Source organism: Doryrhamphus excisus, linkage group LG7, assembly GCF_037039965.1.
Source record: "Doryrhamphus excisus strain RoL-2023G ecotype Guam linkage group LG7, RoL_Dexc_Guam_v1.1, whole genome shotgun sequence".
Taxonomy (NCBI): domain Eukaryota; kingdom Metazoa; phylum Chordata; class Actinopteri; order Syngnathiformes; family Syngnathidae; genus Doryrhamphus; species Doryrhamphus excisus.
Window position 1 is genome coordinate 21,667,766 of NC_136363.1, and position 21,753 is coordinate 21,689,518.

Genomic DNA, 21,753 nt, shown 5'->3' on the forward strand with positions numbered 1-21,753 from the left:
CCTCACAACATGAGGGGAAAAAAGACATCAAACCTACTGTCAGAGCAGTTACACAAACAGGAGGTGGAGCCGAAATGTGAGCCATCTTATTGGGACAAAAGACAACCGCTAAGAAGGCTAAAGTTGTGAATGCCAGCACTCGTAGCAAACCTTGCTAGTCACACCTGACGGGCAGTGAAGTTCATGGAACGTGTGGCCGCACTACCGCCACCCAGTGGAGTATGGGGGGAACTGCACCGTACCGTGACCTTTTCTGATATTAACGTCCGGATTCTTTCACCACGTATTTTTGATTGATTGATAGTTACCATAACTCGATTGTTTTGATAAACTGACCAAAGGCGCCATTTGTGATCATGTTTTATTTCTCAGATGTATCATAGGAAGCATAGCAGTTCATGTATGGTGTGATATGAAGTGAAGTAACATGCAGTTAAACATATCATCTGTGATAAAGAGTACATATTACAAAACATTATAGGCAAATAATAAGTGACATTTAAAACAAACAAATGTGTTACAAAGGACACACATCAGCTGTCACGCACTCAAAAATGTTGCAGATTCAAGCACAACACATCAACTCATCCTGTCTTCCTGTTTTGAGTCATGATGCTTACACAGGATTGACGTACGCAAACTGTGAAATCTAGAAACCGCACACACACACACACACACACACATACAAACACAAACAAAGTAGTCTAGTTGCAACACTCCACGTAGTTGGCCGGCAACATTCCAGATTTTCCGGTCCGCTGCACAGTGCCGTACATCCAGCCCTCATCGATGGGCTGAGCGTTGACGATGACGTCGCCGTCCCTGAAAGAGACCTCGTCGTGGTCCTGTGCTGCGTAGTCGTACAGCGCCCGGTAAACACGCTGCACGTCAGAAAGTCCAGTGAGATGATCCCAACAACATCAGCAACGACGACCGTAGGAGTCTGATGTACTCACCGTGGCGGCCGAGTGCGGCGGCGAGGTGACGGATCTGACGGATGACATGCTGGTTTGGTGCATGTAGCCGTGGTGATGCTGCGGATGCTGATGCTGCTGATGCATGTGCATGCCTTGCTGGTACGCCCCGGGCAGTACGGGAGCTGTGCAACCAACACACAAAAGAGTGAAGTCAATGAACATGACTTGAACATGCTTGGAGGAGTATGGTGTAGAAGAGCAGGCTCATCAAAGTGACTTTTCACTTCCTGTTTGTGTCCCGATACTTTTGTCCATGCAAAATCATTCTCAGCCTCAGGCGTGATGTTAACGTCCAATCACACGCCACGGTGTTAATAGCACACGTGTGCGCCCGTGCTCGGGGGTACCGGGTGTGTCGCTGTTGCTGCTGCGCTCCCAGAGGTCAGAGGTCAGTGAACTGACGGACTGAGTCCCACCGTGACTGGGCGCCGGAGACTGCTGAGACTGACGCTTGCTCAGCCTGCAGTCGGCCCGCTCTGACACCAGGGGGCGAGGAGGAAATGGTGAAAACGCTATACCATAACCACCATCACCTGAATGGTGGCTAAAGGAGGACAAAATAACTTATGGGGGGAGAGAGGGTGGGACTACCAGACATCCTGCGGAGGCTCCTGGACTGGATGTCATCCTCCAGAGGGTCAAAGTCAAAGATGGAGCCTGGGTCTGTTCTCCACACCTTCAGGTCTTTCAACACATGATGGGGTGAAGGTTAGCAGGGTGGCGGTCCAGTCATCAGACCATACGGACCCCCCTCAGTAGAAGATATGTTTTGCTACTTTTGGAATGGAATATTAACATGGCCACAGCGACACTGGCAAACACAATAAAACCTCATGTCTCATTTGGCTTCCCCTGTAGATAGCGCCATCAACCACCATTAAAAATATATATTAACACTTGAAAGCAGAGAAAAAGTGGTTTTGCTGACCTACGATGATGCCTCCAGGTCGTCGGTCCAACTCCATCATCTGCTTGTGTGGGCCCCCGTCAGCCATCATGTGATTGGCTCGCTGGTAGCGCTCCATGCCGGGCTCGTCCAGTCCAGGCATTGAACCCCGACCGCGGGCCCGCTCGATGCCCTCGTGGTACTTGGCCTGTTGGGTGGAGAACAGGAGATGTCAACAGAGCATCTAAGTGGAATAAGAAGTGGTGGACACACACACACACACACACACACACACACACACACACACACACACACACGGTGTATTTTGTCAGCGAGCACATAAAGGAACCAATGTTTGAATCAAACTTTATTATCCACACACACACGCACACATCCTCCATGTTAAGTGCTGCGGTCCCACACGTTGTGCCACGTTAGTGCCTCCTGCAGCCATGACAACCAAGCCGCTACCATGGAGACCGAGTCCTGTGACCTCCTGACACGCCTGTACTCAGGTGTGTCCAACTCAGTGTAGCTCCGCCCCCTCAGCTCCTGCAGCCCACGCTGGTACTTCACCTGTTCACACACACACACACACACATCATGACATGGGTAACACTATGTGTGTGTGTGTGTGTGTGTGTGAGAGTTTCCACGCCCTCACTGAGCTGATGTTCTCCTGGTTGCGTCGGACTCGCTTCATCTCAGGCGTGTCCATGACGGCAGTCCCACAGCCCACCTGGTCTCTGTACTGGACCTGAACATCAGCTCATGACTGACTGCACTTTTTAAGAATTAGCATGTGTGTGTGTGTGTGTGTGTGTGTGTACATCACTGATCTTCTTGGCGTTCTCCCTGGCCAGGACGATCTCTGGCGTCTCAGCGACCGAGGACATCAGACCCCGCATCAGCTTGGAGTCCCAGCAGTAGCGCAGCTAGCGGGCGAGAGTCAGACCGTCACCAAACTGCTCAACCTACTACTACTACAACAACTTTAAAGCGCACGCAGAGGTGACAGTCCGCAGACTCACAGAGCTGATGTGTCTTTGGTTGGCTTTGACCCGGTCCATTTCTGGAGTGTTGGACAGGACGCTGTAACGGCCCCTCAGACGCTCCGCCTCGTCCTTGTACTTCCTCTGTTGCGGTGACATCACACGTGATGACATCATCGCAAAGAGCGCCCGCAACAACTCACCTGACTGTACACGTCTTTGAGGTAGGAGGCGTGCAGGAGCTCCGGAGTGTCTGTGATGGTCCCGTAGGAGTTCTCTCTGAGGTGTTCCGTCTGCTTGTAGGACCTCTGTGACACACACACACTTCAGCAGCTAGCAAAGCGCCATGCCATGCACGTCCGGTTCTGAGAGATACCTGACTTTGGATTTCTGACGCCCTCTTGGCCCTTTGGACCTCCAGGACGTCCCCGCTCAGCTCCATCCCTTTACCCATGATCTCCGTTTCCAGATCCTTGCGGTACTCCTTCTGTGAGGAGCAACACCAGGAGAACCAGATGGTTCCACTGCTCACATTTTCAAAGTACCAACCTGGTTCAGAATCTGATTGGCGTTTTTGACCCTCAGCAGCTCAGGTGTTTCCTCCAACCCCACGCCGGATAAGCCCCGCCCCTTGACGTCCTGCTCCAGGTCCTTCCTGTACTCCTTCTACACACACAAACGTTCATCCTTTTATTGTCAGGACTTCAGCTCACTTGGAATGATAAACGTTGTCCACTGCGTGTACGACCTCGTTCAGCACGTCGCCGGCGTGTCGGGCCGTCAGATATTGGGGCGTCTGGTCCACATCGGCCAAGGCTTTCCCCTTGATGTGCTCCTCGTAGTCCCGCCTGTACTCCCTCTGAGGGACACACAAACACCTTCACTTCCTGCTTCTCGACATGAGCAATCACCTCCACGCTCTCTCACCTCGCTTTGCATCTTCTGAGCGTCCTTCAACACTTTGTACGTCTGCGTGTCGGAAAACTCCATACGCGTGCGGCCTTTGTTCTTCTCGTACTCCTCGCGGTACTTCACCTGACAACGAAAAAGCCACACCCGTCAGCGGGGGTGAGGCGAAACAACGCCGCGTGATGACACACCTGACTGTGAAGCACTGCATTCTCCTTGTGGTGGCGCTGTTCAGCCGTGTCCAGAGACATGTGGTGCTGAGCTTTGTTCCGCTCGTACTTCTTCTTGTACTCCACCTGATCACGCACGCACACGCACACACACACATGGTTTGATGGTGAAAAAGGGGAGTCGGTGTCCATCATGTGTTGTTTTTTTTTTAAACACACGTTGCTCTGCAGCTTGCTGGCGTGCAGCACGTGTTCCAGCTGCAGGAGGTTGGGCAGGTCTGAGGAATCTTCTGGTTTCTGGTTGCTCTTATACTTCACCTGGATAAAAAACGGAGAGCATGAGAGAAGGTCCCCACCAACAATCCTCTCCTCTGTTTTCATTTCATTTTGAGGCCAACAAAGTGAATCCAAGCTGCATGCTAGTGCTGCCAACCAGCCGCTTATGTAACGTTTGGAACTATTTGCTCCGAGTGTGAGCGTGTGGGTGGAGGATGGACCAAATGCGTGCATGTGCGCTAAAACCTCTTCAACTTTTCCAGCTTTCATCCAACAAGCCTCCTCGATTTGCTTGAGAAAGGTTGCCATGGTTACCGCCTCACTAAACAGGCTGCACGGTAGGGAGAGTGGATGACACACACACACGTACATGGAGTTCTGGGTAGGTGCCTGCAGTCAGGGAGCTCTTATTTTGAAAATCCTGCTGAGTGACTTTCTCACCTGACTGGCGAGCGCAGCCGCCGCTTGCGTGTGTTTAAAGGACACACACTCCAGCGGATTGTAGCGAGGTCGAGCGTGCGGCTCCGAGGCTTGCTTGTACTTCACCTGCAGGGAGGGATGGGCGTGTTCAGTGTTGGGCCACACCCAGTGCATTGTGGGTAGCCTGCGTGTGTGTTTTACCTGGCTGGCCAGTTTGGACGCTTCTTTGGCGTGATGAATGTCCGTTCGGGCCAGAAGAGAGGCGTCGCTCAAGACCAGCTGCTTGCTGTTACTCTTGTAGGCCACCTGTGGGCGCCGCACGTACAAATAATTCAACCAGCATGCATAATAGATCAAAATGAGATGTAGTCCCATTAAGAAGGATGTTTCCACTTTCTATAATTCATCAAACGGTTGTCATGGAGATGAGGCTTGCAAAGTGCTTGTGGGCTGCCACACATACACAACACACACACACACACAGAGACTCACATCGCTGGCCAGTTTGGCGGCGTTGGTCGCGCTGACGATGTCAGCTCTGTCAGGTGCCGTGTTGTAGCGGTGAAGCTCCTCCATGCCCTTCCTGTAGCTGACCTGCGATCAGCGGAGACATCGTGTGATGTCACGTGTGGCGGGCACGACGTTAAGGCGACATGGCGTTTCTGGCTGCGGTTGCATTTACGTCGCTCTGGTTCTTGTTGACCTCCATGGCGTGCTCCACCTCGGGCAGCGTCTCCATGTTGGCGTAGCCGGACTTCCCCTTCTCCCGGTTGAACTGCTCCTTGTAGAACTTCTACGCAGCAGACAAGAGCACCAATAAAACTAACTGAAGGTGCAATTTTTCTTGGTTCTAAAGACAAAAAGGTGAAGGTGGGGTTTTTTGTCTGGTTCCACGCTCCAGTTAACATTCAATTGCCGGGTCATCACACGTGAAAGCAGTTCAATGTGCCGCCACCTTGAGGCCAACAATGGCAAATAGCGTTTTAGCATTTGTCTTAGATGTTGGAGATGAGGATGTGAAGTGGCGAAGCGAAGATGTCGTGTATTTCCCCCCGCAGCTAGCCAGAGCTAGCTTTTGTGCGTGTGGAGTGCAGTAGGTCAGCGTCTGCGTCCTCAGGCAACATCTGTTGTCTGTGCTCACACTTCAGCGAGCGAGACAACGCCATCAGGCGCGGTTCAGCTTACGTCGCTCTGCGTCCTGCTCAGCTCCTTGGCAAAGACGGTCTCGATGGTTTGGGGCATGTGAGCGTACAAGCTGCTGGCGGCTTCCTTCTTTCCTTCCTCCTTGTACAGCTTCTGCAAACAAAACGCCAGCCTCCGTATGACGACATTCACATGTGATTGATCCAGGCGAGGAACACGTACCTCGCTCAGTTGCTGACTTTGCTCCTTAGCATGCTGAATGTCTTTGGTGAGCGGCAGCAGCGAGTACAGACTCTTGACCATCTCCTTCTTACTGGCTTCTTTGTATTTACTCTGGAAAAACACCACAATAAGAGCACCCAACCCAAAGAAACGAAACATGACTCACCTGGCTGTGAGTGTCTGCCATGTCCTTCACAAAGCGAGTGTCCAGAGTCTCGGGCAGCTGAGAGAACAACGTGTTGGACAGATCCTCCTTGTCCTTCTTGTACTTTGTCTGGACGCACAGGAACACGCTAAAGTATTCCCGAGGTGGACTTTTGGGAGCCGGATGAGGCTGGCGCTCACCTCGCTCTGAAGTTCTGACAAACGCTTGACGAACTCAGTCTGGTTGGTCTCCGCCATCTGGTGAAACACGCTGCTGCTGCTCTCCTCCCGACCTTTGGCCTTGTACTTATTCTACAGAAAAAATAATGTTACAAGAAGTCAAACTATCATTGGAGTAAAGTTGCAATAGTTAAGACAAAAAAAAGGCGGAAATGGACAAAAGTCAAAATAAAGTCAAAATATTACAAGAAAAATTACCAAATATGTTATTTTTTTAAGTTATAAACTAAATAAAGTAATTATTTGTTTTATATATTTATTATAAACAATAATATTTATTATAACAATATTCTAATTATTCATTATATTATTATTATTATTAATAATAATATTCATTTATTTATTTATTTTTGAAAAATTAAGTTCGGCAATAAGTTTTCATATTCCAGGAATAAAGTTATATCATTAGGAATTTTTATTATATATTATATATATATTTATTATATATGTATTTTTTAATGAAGCTTATTTAAGAAAAAATAACAGCAAAAAGATGCCATGACAAAGCTAAGATGCCATTTTTTTTCTGGAAAAAATATTGAACTTCTTGGCATATTGCTTTAGAAAATATCACACGGCAAATTTGCATCCTTTCATTTTTCACGCCGTGGTCCTCAGTGGAAAAAGTGTGGCCACCCTTTCCCCCCTTCCCCCCTTCCCATAACCCCCCCAGCCATAACCTCTATGGCTGTATGATCGTCACCTCGCTCTGCAGCTCCATGACGGCTTTAGCAAACTTGATCTCCTGGGTGTCAGCCAGCTGGGAGTACAGGCTGCAGCTCTGTGACCTCTGACCTTCCGCCTTGTAGTTGACCTGGAGAGGGCGCAGGTGGGCCGTCAGCATAATAAGACGTTTGGTGACGATGACGGACAATGTGTGCACCTGACTCTGCCGCTGCGTGGCCTCTTTAGTGTGCAACGTCTGCATGGTCTCAGGCAGGCGGTGGTAGAGGCTGACGGCCGCCTCTCTCCTGCTGGCCTCCTTGTATTTAGTCTGCGGTGAGAATGACCAGTCAGCGTGTTGCTAACATAGCATAGCGTATAGCGCCACAAGCTGGACGCTCACCTCGCTCTGAATCTCAGAAAGCGTTCTAGCGAGCTGCGTCTCCGTGGTGTCCACCAGCTGACTGTAGGCGCTGCAGCCGAGGCTCCTGATGCCCTCCTCTTTGTACTTGCTCTGCAAAGACACCGCCGTTTGAAAACCCGACGCAGGCAGGCAACCTGGTGTGCGCACACGCTCACCTCGCTCTGCAGCTCCGACATCTTGGCGGCGAGCTGCGTCTCGGCCGTCTGCGGCAGCTGAGCGTACAGACTGGACGCCAACGCATCCTTCCCGCTCTGCTTGTACTTGTTCTGCAAGAATGGGGTCAACATAGCCGTGCTGCCATGACGCATTACAGCATACTTCAATAATAGTTGCAGATCAAGCTGCTGCCCTAATTGACTTTATGAGGATGCTAATCACCGTTAGCTCAGTGGTGCCCAACCTTGTTGACATACTTTGTCTCTGCACTAACACTTTATTTTACCTTGGGGTAAAATAATAAATGATGTGTCTTCTGACAGGTCTGACTGGACCGGCACTGGGTTGCCGCTTGGTGGTTGGGGACCCCTGAGCTAGCCGTGTATTTTCATGAACATGTGTAAAGAGACAGTAAAGCGACTACAGTACTTGACTCTGGAGCTCAGACTGTTCTTTGGCATGAAGCGTCTCGGCGGTCTCAGGAAGCTGATGGTACAAAGCGCTGCTGGCCTCCTTCTTTCCCGCTTCTTTGTACTTGACCTGCACAGCACACGGGAGATTTAGTGATACCACGGCCGTGGACATTGAGGTTCCGGTAGTAGCAACACCGTATGCAGTACTCTTGTACAGTAATGCCTTATCGCGGTTAATTTAATCCAATATTTTGTAGTTAGAGCATAGAAAACATGTTTACAATATTGTTTTTAGATGCATCTTCTGATACTTAAACTTGGCAAAAAATGTACATGTACATGTATCAGCAGCAAGTGAGCATGCCAAGACGAGGACTCCAGCAGCTCTGATAAAGAGACCAGAATAGACCAGGGTCCCTGGTTTATCTGGCATGATGTGCTCACACACACACACACACACACCCACACAGTCAACAGTGTGTCCAAAAACTATTTCCAATTTTTTTCTGACCTGGCTGTGAGTGTCAGCCATGTCCTTCACAAAGAGCGTGTCCAGAGTCTCGGGCAGCAGAGAGAACAACGTGTTGGGCAGGTCTTCTCTGTCCTTCTGGTACTTTGTCTGAAAGGTACAAAGGTTAACCGTCTGGTATTCTTAGTATCATGGTGCGTTCACTGTCCTCACCTGGCTGTGTAAGTCTGACATCTGTTTGGCAAACTGAGTCTCGGGCGTCTCAGGAAGATGCGAGTACAAGTTTGTCGTCATCTGCTTCTTGCCGTCTTCTTTGTACTTCACCTGCAGAGAACATTCGGGCACATTCACTTTCACTTTCACTTTCCAGCGTGAATGAAACTCACACGTGAAGCTCCTCACCTGACTGTACAGGTCAGTCAGCTCTTTGGCCGCCTGCGTCTGGCTGGTTTGAGGCAGCTGGTGATAGAGCGGCCTGCTGGCGTCCTCCTTGTGCTTGTAGCTGACCTTAACAAAGATGGCAGCTTGAGAACCGTGCCCCGGACCTGCTTCTCGCAGACTCCGTACTGACCTGACTCTGCAGCTGTGAGACTTCTTTGGCGTGCCGGGTCTCCAGCGTGTCCGGCAGCTTGGAGTAAAGACAGCTGCTGGCTTGTCTCCTGCCCGCCTCCTTGTACTTGTTCTGGAAAGGCATCACACGGCTTCTGTTGGGTCCGCCTGAGCTGGCTGATTTTGGGGAAACGCCGATGTTGTTGAGTACCTGGCTTTGGATCTCGGACACGCTTTTGGCAAACTGGATGTCGTTGGTGTCCGGGAGCTGCGAGTAGATGCTGACGGTCTGCGCCCTCTTCCCGCTCTCTTTGTATTTGTTCTGAACCAGTAACACAAACAACCGGTCCTGTCAAAGTTGTTGAAGACCACAAGTGGACTTTTCGGGTACCTGGCTCTGGATCAGTGCCACCTCCCGGGCCAGCTGTGACTCTGAGGTCTCAGGAAGTAGAGAGTAGAGAGACGACGTCATCTGCTTCTTCCCCTCCGCTTTGTACTGGTTCTGTGGCGGGACGAGACCAGATTGGATCAGCGGCCAATCAGCGTTCCTCTCTGATGAGACTAAAAGACAGAACCGGACTCACTTCACTTTGCAGTGTTCTCACTTCTTTGGCGTGTTTGGTCTCCATGGTTTCAGGCAGTTTGGCGTACAAAGACGCCGCCGCCTGCTGCTTGGCTTCTTGCATGTACTTGGTCTGAACACACACACACACACACACACACACACACACACACACACACAGAGGATGTCCTCTTATCAGCCTGGCTTCCTATTGGCTGATATATTAACCCTGGAGTGACATCAGCAGCAACACTTCACTTGTCCTGTCCAGGCTGCGTTGAAATAACTACCTGGCTGTGCGTCTCGGCCATGTCCTTGGCGAACTGGGTGTCCAACGTTTGCGGAAGTAGCGAGTACAAGGGGTTGGACAGCTCGTCTCTGTCCCTCTTGTAGCTTGCCTGGCAGTGTTTCAATGAAAGGTTTCAATAAAAGAGGAAAAAGCAGCTACGAGGAACAAAAAGTAGTCATGGCCTGACCTCACTTTGGATCTCTGACGCATGCTTGGCGAGCTGCGTCTGTGGCGTCTCCGGGAGGAGGTGATAGAGAGATGAGGCGCCGTCTTTCCTGCCCTCCTGGTATTTCACCTGCATCAAATAAACAGCAAGTGTCACATAATATTATTCAAATAAGTCATATTTAGGTTAGGAATATCTGCATTTCTTTAACAATCTTGGAGGTTCTAGCTTACAGCTAATAAATCCTAAATTGTAAACGATTGGTCTCTGATGGTCTGAGCTATCTCCATGGCTCTGGTTTAGCCATTTTCCAGTATGCAGGCCTGTCTAGTAGTCACCTGACTCTGAAGCGCCGTCACCTCCTTGGCCCGCTCCGTGTGGATGGTCTGAGGGAGGCTGCTGAACAGCGAGGACGTCATCTCCTTCTGGGCGTCCTCCTTGTACTTCACCTGCAGGGCCGCTGATGGTCAAAGTGTGCACACATACCCAAAAGTGCAAACCAGCTCACCTCACTCTGCAGCTCGGTGACGCTCTTGGCCAACTGCGTCTCGGCCGTCTGTGCTAACTGGGAGTAGAAACTCTGAGAGAGACTCTTCTTCCCGTCCTCCTTGTACTTGTTCTGAAGGACACAAGATGTCTTGAACTACGACAAGCAATGGAAAAGATCCAGTGTGGTCTGTCCTTTGAAGGCACCTCGCTCTGCATGTGTGTCATCTCCCTGCTGAAGCTGGTCTGGCAGGTGTCAGGCAAGGTGGAGTAAAGCGAGGCGGACATCTCCTTCCTTCCTCTCTCCTTGTACTTGACCTAGAAAACAACAACAACATCAACATGATGTCCTCAACACGAGCAAGGACATATGCACGCTACCTCGCTGAGCATCTCGGCGGCATCTTTGGCATGCTGCATCTCCATGGTGACAGGGAGGGCGGAGTACAGAGAACTGTGGAGCTCCTTCTCACCTGCACATTTGTACCTGCTCTGAAGCAAGGAGCAGACATGTTCAAAATGGTGGACTCAATGCTTTATCCACATAGGCCTCCCAGTCGTTGGTGTTGGCACCTCGCTCTGCAGCTCTGATATCTGCTTGGCCTGCTGAGTCTCAAGGGTTTCTGGGAGATGATGGTACAAACTGCTCTGCATCTTCTGCTTCAGGCCTTCTTTGTACTTCACCTGCAGCAGACCCCAGGTGAGACCACCACACGTCACGTATGACTTTGGTTGCTATGGAGACTACAATTATGAAGTAACTTCCTATTTAAAGTATGTGATGTGTGGTCACAGGGAGGAGCCTACCTCACTCTGCAGGTTGGACACCTCTTTAGCGTGTTGCGTGTCGATGGTTTGGGGGAGAAGCGAGTACAAGTTGACATTCATCTCCTTCCTGCCGTCCTCCTGGTACTTCACCTGCAGAACAGACCCACTACAGGTTAGAACCTCACCAAGAGAACCTCCGGCGAGGAAGAAATGGATGCCGGTCACCTGACTTAGAAGCTCAGAGACATCTCTCGCGTGGGCCGTGTCCAGGGTTTCAGGCAGCAGGTGGAACAAGGTGGACTTGAGATCTTTCTTCTGAGTGTACTTCAGCTGAGAGGTTTAGAACAAGATGGCAGATCGGATGTGGACTCGTGTTGTGGATTTACTTTACCTCACTCTGCAAGTCGGCCGCCTCTTTGGCGTGCTGCGTCTCCAGAGTGGCTGGCAGGGTGGAGTAGAGAGACCTGGACTCGTCTTTCTGTCCCTTCTTGTAGTTCACCTAGCAGGATATGAACATCGGTACCAGTCAAAGGTTTGGAGACACTTTCATATTCAGTGGAATGACAAAGCGTCTCCAAACTTTTGATCGGGCTGGACTTGTGTCACCTGACTCTGCAGCTCGGAAACGCTCTTAGCAAAGCGCATCTCCGCCGTGTCCGCCAGTTGGGAGTAGAGGCTCTGAGCCAGCTGCTTCCAGCCGCTCTCTTTGTACTTCCTCTGTGGAGGAGAACAATTTCATCAGAACACTTCACAGCGGGGAGTCCAAATCCTGTTGGGTGCATCATCACATCGCTCAGGAAGTCCTTCATCTCCTTGGCCAGGCTGATTTCGGGCGTGTCGCTGAGAGTGGAGAACAGGCTGTGTGACATCTCCTTCTTGCTGTTCTCTTTGTCCTTAGTCTGATGCACACACACACACACACTTAGACATGTCATGGCGGGTCGAGGCAACGTGCAGCTGATGCACCTGACTAAGCAGTAGCGCGGCGTCTTTGGCGTGCTGCGTGTCCATCGTGTCAGGCAGCGAGGAGTAGAGACTCTTATTGATCTCCTTCTTCCCTCCTTCTTTATACTTGACCTACAAACAAGCGTAGCGTTCCTGCACTGAACATTTGGGTTTCAGGGTTCTGGAGGCGGTACCTCGCTCTGCAGCTGAGAGAGTTCCTTGGCCAGTCGGGTCTCAGCTGTCTCCGGGAGATGATGGTATAAGGCGTTCTTCTGCTCAACTCCTTCTTTATACTTCACCTGCAGACCAACCAGACTCGTGGCAGTCAAGCGCACGTTATGATCTCACAGTCCCACGCTGGCGATGTACCTCACTCTGCAGCGCCGACTGCTCTTTAGCGTGTTGCGTGTCGATGGTTTCGGGCATCAGCGAGTACAAGTTCACGCTCATCTCCTTCTTGCCGTCCTCTTTGTACTTGACCTGTGGGAAGACAAAGAGTGAATCATTGTTGGTGGTAACTGTGAGATGAGAAGCGGTTGTCACCTCGCTGGCGAGCTCGCAGGCATCCTTGGCGTGCGCCGTCTCCAGAGTCTGCGGCAGAAGCGAGTACAAGGCGGTGCACTTTTGCCCCGCCTCCTTGTAGCGCCGCTGAAGGTGAAAAAGACGACAAAGGTGTGAGTTTACATGTGGGACGTTTGCCGTGGCGAAATCCTCACCTCGCTCTGCAGCTCGCCGACACTTTTAGCAAACTGCGTCTCCATGGTGAGCGGAAGCTGAGAGTAGAAGGACTGGCAGAGGTTTCTCCTGCCTTCCTCATGGTATCTGTTCTGATGGGCCACAGAGACTTTGTGTCATGTGACGATGTGACGGCAAACCTTGACTAGACTTTGTGGTACCTGGCTCTGCAGCTCCGTCATCTCTCTGGCAAACTGGATCTCATTGGTGTCAGGAAGCTGAGAGTACAGAGACGAAGGAGCCCCCTTGACCAGCACCTTGGGACGATAATTCACCTGAGACAGGACACAAGGGAAGATCCATCCAGATCAGCGCCGTTCAACTCAATCCAGGACATTGTAGTTGAACAGTTCTGGTCTAAATGGAGGACGGAAGTGAAATACATCACTCTGCAGCTGGGACATCTCCAGCGCGTGCTGGATCTCAGGGGTGTCGGCCAGTTGGGAGTAGAGGGAGATGGAGGCCTTCCTCTTCCCATCTTCCTTGTACTTCTTCTGCAAGAACAAGTGTGATAACATCTCAAGATCATAATAAACGTAACGTAATAAGGAGACACCTCAAGTACCTCGCTCTGAAACTCATGGACGCTCTTGGCCAAATGCATCTCGCACGTTTCAGGAAGCTGAGAGTACAAAGTGCTGCTCATCTCCTTCTTCACCTCCTCCTTGTACTTGTTCTGAGGACCACACAAGTTCCACCATCACACGTTTGCTCACATCCATCCAGTGGTCACCATCATCCATCGATCCATCAGTCCAGCAGTCAGACCTCGCTCAGTATCTCAGTAAGTTCTTTGACAAATTGGGTCTGAGTGGTCTCTGGCAGCAGTGAGTAGAGCGAGGAGGACATCTTCATGTTTTCTTTGTATTTAACCTGAGAAGACACCAATAACATGTGGCACAGCTAGCAAACATATGGTGCAGCTTCTGGTTCCGGTTGGACTACCTCACTCTGGAGCTGGGAAACTTCTTTGGCACGTTGGATGTCTGGCGTTTCTGGAAGGAGCGAGTAGAGAGACAGCGATGCCTCTTTCTTCCCCTCCTCCTTGTATTTGGACTGAAACACAAGCAGGGAGCGTGAGGACCACTAAGACCTGATCTCACTTGGATGAAGGGCTCAGACCTCAGACAGGACGGCGCTCATGTTCCTGGCATGGATGAATTCTGCTTCAGGAACAAACAGACTCTGACCTTTCATCTTCTCAAAGTCTTCTTTGTACTTCACCTGCAAGGAGTTTAGAAACATCATCATCATCATCATATTCAGGTTTAATGCATCTGCCTTCTTGAGTGATTCTGCCTGCTGAGTAACAGTTAACATCTCCATGGCAACGCCACCGTCTCTGACTGGTGGATGGGAGCATTAGCATCCAAGTTGAGAACTTTGGGATTGATGCGAGCGCGCTTGATGCGACCTGGCGGCTCCCGGGTGCGGTAAATTTAGAAGCAGCTCGCCTCCCGGTGGCAGGGTGACTCACGGTGGAGTCTGAGCGCCGCGCCGGAGGACGCAGGCATCTGAAGCGAGCGCCGGAATGAGCAGAGAGGATTTTCACAAAGCGGCTCGACTGGTTTTTGTTGATGAGTCACCATCAACATGTCAGCCTCCCACATCCTGAATGAAAGCGCCATCGTTTCACACCGCGATGCATCTCCTTTTCTTTGCCTCTTTTAGTGGACTCAATGGCTCACTGGGGACCCTTTGAGGGCTGGTTACCAACGGCAACGCTGGGTTTACAAGCCTCCTTTTGGAAGTGTTTGTGTTCTGGACTTTTCACGGTGGTACACAACTGCACCTGCATATGTTTGTTAGCACTTATTAACCAAAATATTGATGGATAACTTGTTTTAGAATCATAAGTCAAGGGAAATTGGCGTACAATGTATTTTTAAAAAGCATTTGGGAACAAAATTCTGCATGTATGGAGGGGGATGAACGAGCCGACGCCTCGGTGCAGAAGCATAATCCAGGCTTCACTCTCTCCATCCCCCAGGGCACTTTGCCGCCTGAGTCTTTGCGTAAAATGACCGTGTTTGATGCAGCTTGTTAAGTGAAACACAAACAAAACAACAATTACGTCGTATTTTTTTAGTTTTTAGTTTGACTCCTACCTCGCTGGCCAGGAGGCTGCATCTCCTGTTGAAGGCTGGATCAGGAAGCAAAGGTGGTCTAGCATCTGAAGTCTAACACACACACAAGCATACACAATATGGCAAGAGCTGGACAAATTCTGGACAAACTATAATCAGTTATCATACCTGCAGGCCTCCAGGTACTTTTTGACCAGCTTCCTCCTCGCCATCTTCCTCCTCCACTTCATTGTCCTCCTCCGTGTTTTCATCGGGGTCAACAGCGTCACACGTTGTCTCTTGGTGAGAGTTGAAGGTCATGACGGTCTCTTGGTAGGTCACTTTTGTCTCCACCTTGGCAGTGGGAAGTTCTTCCATCTTTAAGTCCACCTCAGGGGCAGACGAGGCCTCCTCTCCTTCCATGGTGGCAATCTCTGACATTTGGGACACTTGATGAGAGTCGAGAAGACCATGTGGCCTTGCTAGTTCAGACCATCCTCAAAGATGCACTCACCGGGATCAGTCGGGAACCTTTTTGACTCCTCGGGTCAGTCTCCTCCGAGCTGAATGAGGGTTCCTCCCGCAGCATCCAGTCTCAGCCCCGATCAGGTCCAGACTCGTGATGGCCTGACATTCATCGAGTACGTCTTATCACGTATGATGGCCGCATTTAGCCCTCCACTCAGGAGCTTATCAGCAGTCTGACCTTCATCACGGCGTGTTTTTGAAGGTGATCGGTGTCGTAGGCTGGAAAGAATGGACCTCTGGACACTGACTCACACTTGCACACGCTAACGCCACCGACACCGCCGTACAGATCTTCACCTGATCTTCACCTCAGTTAACAAACACAGAGGGGACAGAACGAGTGTGCAATGCTCGTCCACACCGTCCCCCTGTTGGCGCCGGGAGCTGCCAGACCCACAGGAAGCGGCGGCAGGTATTCTGGCGCTGAGACGAGGTGTCAGATGGCCGCTGAGGTAAACAGGACTCCATAGCCATCTGTCACCGCACCACAAAAACACTGTGGACTCTGTATGTACGACTACAGGGACAAATCTATCATGCATGTTGGATGGGTCACCATAGCGACCACTTCACAACGTCCAAGAGGCAAAGACATTCTTAGTCTTCTGCACAATGACAGTTGCCCCCTGCTGGCAGCAAATGTTATTGAACTTGACTTAAATGTGAGCAGCTTGAGAAAAATAAAGAAAAAAAATATTTTAACCAAACAGCATGAATACCACTGGTGTGAATGGAGATGGTCTCATTTAGCATATGGCCATTCTCCAGGCACAGAGCAAAGACAGCGTGTTCCTGAACGCGTCGTCACTTAAGGATGAGTCCTCCAGAGAGGCGGCGGCTCTCGTCATCCTTCCAGAAGCGACACAACTTCAGATGTCGCTAATGAATTCACAAACACCACATCTCAGAAAATCTCCTCAGGCTTTGTCGCTCCAGCTCTCTTGACACATTTAACAACCTGACACATTTCGTTACCTAAGATATTTTGCAGCAGGGAATAGGAGCGTTCACGCACACACACACACACACACACACACTTGTTACGTAACGTTCTACTGACACCGTTCTCTGCCCTCCTGCTCATTCGCCCACCATATCCTCCTCTGCATCCTCCCACGTTCCTCCAGCCTCTTCACGGCGAGGTCAGTGATGCGGGGGAAAGCCCGCGATTTGGCAAAAACGTTAACATGTATAGCTTCCCACTCTGTCAAAGGTTCAAAGGTCATAGGTGATGGAAGGGTTACTTACAGGCTTTTGTGTGACCCTGCAATTTGGACGACGTCATCAGCTTCATCTTGTCCACATTGTGGTGTGTGTGTGTGTGTGTGTGTGTGCGCGAGTGCTCACTGACAAAACTACACCACATCTCACTCATCCATTTTGACACATGTACACAAACAGTGTGTGTGTGTGTGTGCATGTCCATACGTTACTGATCTGCTCCTGCGTGCGTCTAAGCCGCTGCATCTCCGGGGTGTCGGACACGATGCTGAACCCCCGACCTTTGCTCTCCTCAAAGTCCTTCTTGTACTTCACCTGCAAACGGGACAGGGGGCGTAGTCAAGTCACAACGATGTCACACGGCATGCAGCTGAATGGGGATGAAGTCCAGACGTTCGGATGCGCATGTTCACCTGGCTCTGCAGCTCGCTCTGCTGCCTCAGTCTCAGGTTCTCCGGTGTGTCAGTCACAGTGGTGAAGGACGTTTTGGGGTAATGCCTGCACACACGCACGGTGCAGAGGTCATTACAAAAGACGGAGACACTGCAAACTGGGCAGAAAATGACGACAATAAGAATCCTAAACATGCCCAACTACCCGTGGCCATCAGCAGCTTTGACCCTCTGCATGCGTCTTAAATTGTTGTTCCTTAGCGCTATTACAACATAAATAATAGTCTCCAATTATCGCCTTCTTCAGGCAAGTAAACACCTCAGCTATAATTACAGCATTTAAGTGAAAGTGAAAGTGTAGTTGCTTCTTTGTGCACCCACATACGCTGCTCATGCATGCATGTTTGTGTTGGTGTAACTCTGTTGGCTAACTACTGGGATCCAAACAAGGACAAGCCGTGTTGTACTGATTGTTGGTCGCTGCGTGTGCATTGTCGAGACTCAGTGAACCACAATGACCACAGCTCTAAAACAATGACCCTATGTGTGTGTGTGTGTGTACAAATTTAGATCACTATTGTCTATGATGTTGCCATGGCGAAGGAGAACCTCCTGGACCTCCACCTGGAAGCACGCTGCATGTGTGCAGCAGTGAAGTGCCGAGTTATGTAAGCGCACGGTCGCAGAAAACATTCCCACATGCAGTCAGGTGACCGACCCCCTTTAAGCCGGTTGTGGTTATTAGCATAAGGCTAAGTTGTACCCTGCCGGTTTGTTGTTGTGAAGAAGTATTGAAGACTGTATTGCACGTCCATACCTTCCAGAAGCGCGCATCGCTAAACTAAAACGCTGTGCCTTGTTCAACAGCAAAGAGGTCAAAGGTCATGCAGAGCCCAGTCACACACTACAGATTAAAACTGCTTGTGTGTGTGGTCACATGTTTTATCTCAACTGAAGTCATTTGTTCAACAAGTTCTTGATGGATGGTTTGGTTTGGTGCAAAGCGGTTTTCCTCTAGTCTTCCATCAAGAGCATGTCAATCATCCTGACTGATGGGCGAGCCTCCAGTGGTGAGTGAGTGATGCTTCCCTAGATCCTGTTTATGAGCACCCAACGTGACAAAAAAAATACATACCGTGTTTTTCCTCAGCTAACAGGCTAACCTAGCATACTGTTGCTGTTGAAATTTAAATGTAATGTTAGCACTTTAGCTCACATGCTAGTCGCGCTTATGTTGTTGTATGATACAGTACGGCATCTATGACGTTGGACAAGAGTGCCAGTGTAAACACTATGTAAAAAGTGGATCAAGTACACAAACTCTCTCATCTCATTAACATTAAAACTACAGAGACGCAAAACGGCGTGTTCCCGGTAGGGCTCACTAAATTGTCAAAATTCCACCGTCGAAGCGAGAGTTCAGCCAACACGTTTTATTATTTTGCTGATAAATTGTATAATACGGGATCATTAACAACCACAGCGGGGATCTGCAAACAATAGGCCTTGACCTGAGTGGACAGGAAGCTGGTTTTGTACACTGGGCTTCTAAATAAAGTCACAACGTCACATGTTCAAATATGTGGGCGGGTATTAAAGAAACCGAGATTAAAAAAAAAGGAGTCGACTCCCACTAGATCTGGAGCTGTGTGTGCAATTGTTAGTAAAAGGGCAAAGAAACAATGAGTGGAAACGCCTTTTTGACGTTAAAACGGTGAAAAGTCAGCGAACCTCTCTCCTTCTCTCTCCTCTGAGCTCCACCCTGTGTGTGTTTGCAGAACAGTCAGAATGGACAAAGTGCGTGTTTGTTCTCTGCAGATGGCTGAGAATTTAAAGATGCTGTGTGATGAAATACAAGAAATGTGTTTGCCTGTTTGTGTATTCCCAAATATAGAATGGAACGGGAGGGGTTAGGGTCAATAAAACAACATTTTTCTGTAGTCCTGCAAAGCTCCACACCCAATGAGAAACTGCCTTTCACATCAAAAGCCGCGAACCGATTATATTAGCAACAATTCTGACGCTAGGATCAAGTCTTCAAAGTGGCCTCTAAAAACATGTTTGGAGTGGAAACCTGGGAATCTGAAGCATCTTGTTGCTTGCCGCCGTGAAGGCCTACCCAGGCCACAAAGCGAGTGACATGTGTGTGGCAAGGCTGGGCTCGCAAACCAGCACCGCGAAACCCACCGTCACTGCTATAAAAGCCTTAAGGGGGCACCGCATGCTGATAGGAGGAGCCTGTGGGCGCAGCCTAATGGCTCACCACGTAGAGTAGTTGCCGAAAGTGAGTAGCATTATGGCCTGGGGATGCACAAGTGCCGCCTGCTTTCGGGAGATGCGGCTCATTGAGTATCAATTAGCTGTTTACTGAAAATGCGTCCACACAAAGCAATTGTCTAAATAGCTGCTAACAACACAAGTGACCAGAAAGATAGTAGTGCCATGGTTCGGGGCTGCACAAATGCTGCCGGCACTGGGGGGAGCTGTGGTTCATTCCAACAGGTACTGCGACATTGTGAGGCAGAAAGGGTCCAAAGCCACCTCCAAGACAGGTGAGGAAGTGGCCGGGTATGTCTCCTCCTACGACTCATTAAACCGCATCTACCCAGCACCAGCAGCACTCATGCTCCCCCAGACCGTGACATTGTGCTGTGTGTTGACTCATGCTCAGTAACGCTACACTGCTGCGTGAGCTGTACACTGACTACTCTCAAGTGTATCCTGCTTGATTGTGTATAGTATCGTCCCTTGAGAAGATGGCTGCTTAAATGCGGTATGAAGTCAAGAGGTGAGGACGCACGCATTGCAGTACGGCTTCTTGTCGTAACCTTTGTAGTTCTTCATGTTCAGGGTCATCTTGCAAACCTCGCAGTGGAAGCATCCTTTGTGCCAGTTCTGGAAGAAAAACCACAAGCAAACATGTCAGCTGCTTTTCCAGTACCGCCTGTCTGTGGATTTGTCTTACTGTTAGCTGTTGCAGTGTTTAATCACCTCAAGGACTTCCTGAACACATAAGGTGACAAACTAGACACCGCCTTATTTACATTATACGTTTACTAAGTTCACCACGACTCACTATCGCTGGAAGATCATATGTATGAGAAATCATTGGCACCTTCATGCCGTCGTGTCATTTGACGCCTCGGCGAGCACACAGCAGACGCTAGTGGGGACTTAATAATTCATCAACATTACGCCACACAATAAGTTATCCATGCAACACTCATTAACTTGCTTTGTTTCCAAACCATGTGTACACTTTTTGGACGTAATCCTCCACTTTAGAGCATTTTTAACAGAGGCAGGGAATGCTAATTAAGGCAAATTCATTATAATAAATACAAAATATGAATATATATTATAAATATACAGTCTGTGGCACTTTTTCAAGACATAACACATTAATAAAATGTGCTAAGATTTAAGATTCACAGTCGAGGCCAACCCACGCAGGATTGTGGAATAATCTTAATCAGCTGATAAACTGTACGTACGTAACTAGTGTGAATAAAATGTTAATGTAATGTTAAATGTAAATAAACACAAATAATCATTTTTGCCATTTTTTTGATCAAAGAATACAAAGTTATTCTTACATATTTAACATTAAAGCCTGAAATTTGAAAGATAAGTAAAAATAAATTCCCGTTCAACAGTTTCCTTCACTTACCAGAGGAAAAAGTGCTCACCTTATCCAAGCAGCTCACTTTCTCCGTGGGATACACGATCTTCCCGCAGCGGGCACACTGAGGGTTCATCCTCCCAAACTGTCGTGTTGATTCGGGGTACAATGTTGCCTGGAGGCGGATGAACTCACCGCGGAGCCGAGCGTCGACACACTCGGAAGAGGCGAGAGAAGAAGGGACGACCGGGAGAGTGGATGCTGCTCCAGGACAGAGTGCACCATCAGCGACAAGCTAGCGGCAGTTGGCAGAGGTGCCGGAAACAGGAAATACATACGTCTGCCTCCCTGGCCCTTTCAATGCAAAAGCATCACCTCACTGGCTAATCCCCTGTCAATCACAGTGTTGACAACCGCCAAAAAAATTAGCTGAGGAAAATTACAACTACTACGTAGTCTTTTGTATTTGTAGTGTTGTTTTGAAGATATGTTAAGCATCATAAGTATTCGTCAGGAAAGGCATCCCGAATATAGAGGGCTAAAGCCAAAAATCGGTATCAAAAAGATCCGCTGCGGTGACTCCATATGGAAAAAGTCGAAAGAAACAAACAAAATGATGGTCACACGCACAGTCCTGCACTGCATTTACCTTAAATGAGGGTTAGGATAAGTTAAGTTTATAATTCATGATTCTAACCACATTTATAAGTCAGAAAAGTTGAAAAAAGCATAACAGGTTCTTTTTAATAGACACATTTCCGGTCTAATATATCAAATGCCGAGTCGCTGGAAACACTTCCTGGTTCCCAGCGTGCTTTGCGGTACCGTGTATGTAAATAGCTCGTCAGCTTCTAGTTTAAAGTCACATAGTTGCGAGTTATTTTTCTACTCAACCAGTAAGAATGTCTTGTCTGTTTTTA

At 49.3% G+C, this 21,753-nt stretch overlaps 2 protein-coding genes across 4 annotated transcripts; both read right to left on the minus strand.

Moving 5' to 3' along the window:
* Positions 1–323: 323 nt before the first annotated feature.
* On the minus strand, positions 324–16,829 carry LOC131108695 (uncharacterized). Of its 3 annotated transcripts, XM_078792438.1 has the most exons (61): positions 15,260–16,829; positions 15,113–15,184; positions 14,127–14,228; positions 13,950–14,060; positions 13,773–13,877; positions 13,570–13,680; positions 13,388–13,498; positions 13,166–13,279; positions 12,986–13,096; positions 12,813–12,917; positions 12,639–12,749; positions 12,464–12,568; positions 12,291–12,401; positions 12,113–12,223; positions 11,931–12,041; positions 11,716–11,823; positions 11,550–11,654; positions 11,364–11,474; positions 11,130–11,240; positions 10,938–11,048; positions 10,764–10,874; positions 10,579–10,689; positions 10,409–10,519; positions 10,092–10,199; positions 9,906–10,013; positions 9,638–9,748; positions 9,445–9,555; positions 9,265–9,375; positions 9,076–9,186; positions 8,907–9,011; positions 8,718–8,828; positions 8,547–8,654; positions 8,052–8,162; positions 7,622–7,732; positions 7,446–7,556; positions 7,263–7,373; positions 7,083–7,193; positions 6,341–6,451; positions 6,162–6,269; positions 5,996–6,106; positions 5,816–5,926; positions 5,313–5,423; positions 5,123–5,224; positions 4,832–4,936; positions 4,652–4,756; positions 4,154–4,252; positions 3,956–4,060; positions 3,783–3,890; positions 3,604–3,714; positions 3,405–3,521; positions 3,232–3,342; positions 3,059–3,163; positions 2,895–2,999; positions 2,694–2,798; positions 2,528–2,620; positions 2,335–2,439; positions 1,906–2,071; positions 1,569–1,661; positions 1,325–1,453; positions 957–1,099; positions 324–881 (listed from the first exon to the last, which is right to left on the minus strand). In XM_078792438.1, exons 1-61 carry the CDS (start codon positions 15,509–15,511, stop codon positions 705–707), a joined length of 6,897 nt encoding a protein of 2,298 aa, XP_078648564.1. In that variant the 5' UTR covers positions 15,512–16,829; the 3' UTR covers positions 324–704. The 3 variants fall into 3 exon arrangements, with proteins under 3 accessions (XP_078648564.1, XP_078648565.1, XP_078648566.1); XM_078792439.1 differs by lacking the exons at positions 324–881; positions 957–1,099; positions 1,325–1,453; positions 1,569–1,661 and having other exon boundaries at positions 1,924–2,071; positions 2,254–2,439; XM_078792440.1 differs by lacking the exons at positions 324–881; positions 957–1,099; positions 1,325–1,453; ... (1 more) ...; positions 1,906–2,071; positions 2,335–2,439 and having other exon boundaries at positions 2,524–2,620; positions 3,064–3,163.
* Positions 16,830–16,954: 125 nt separating this feature from the next.
* LOC131108992 (LIM zinc-binding domain-containing Nebulette-like) lies at positions 16,955–21,592 on the minus strand. The gene is made up of 5 exons (XM_078792441.1): positions 21,172–21,592; positions 20,901–21,094; positions 20,012–20,106; positions 17,233–17,317; positions 16,955–17,134 (listed from the first exon to the last, which is right to left on the minus strand). The coding sequence occupies exons 2-5, from the start codon at positions 20,967–20,969 to the stop codon at positions 16,970–16,972; spliced, it is 414 nt and encodes a 137-aa protein (XP_078648567.1). The 5' UTR covers positions 20,970–21,094; positions 21,172–21,592; the 3' UTR covers positions 16,955–16,969.
* Positions 21,593–21,753: the final 161 nt, after the last annotated feature.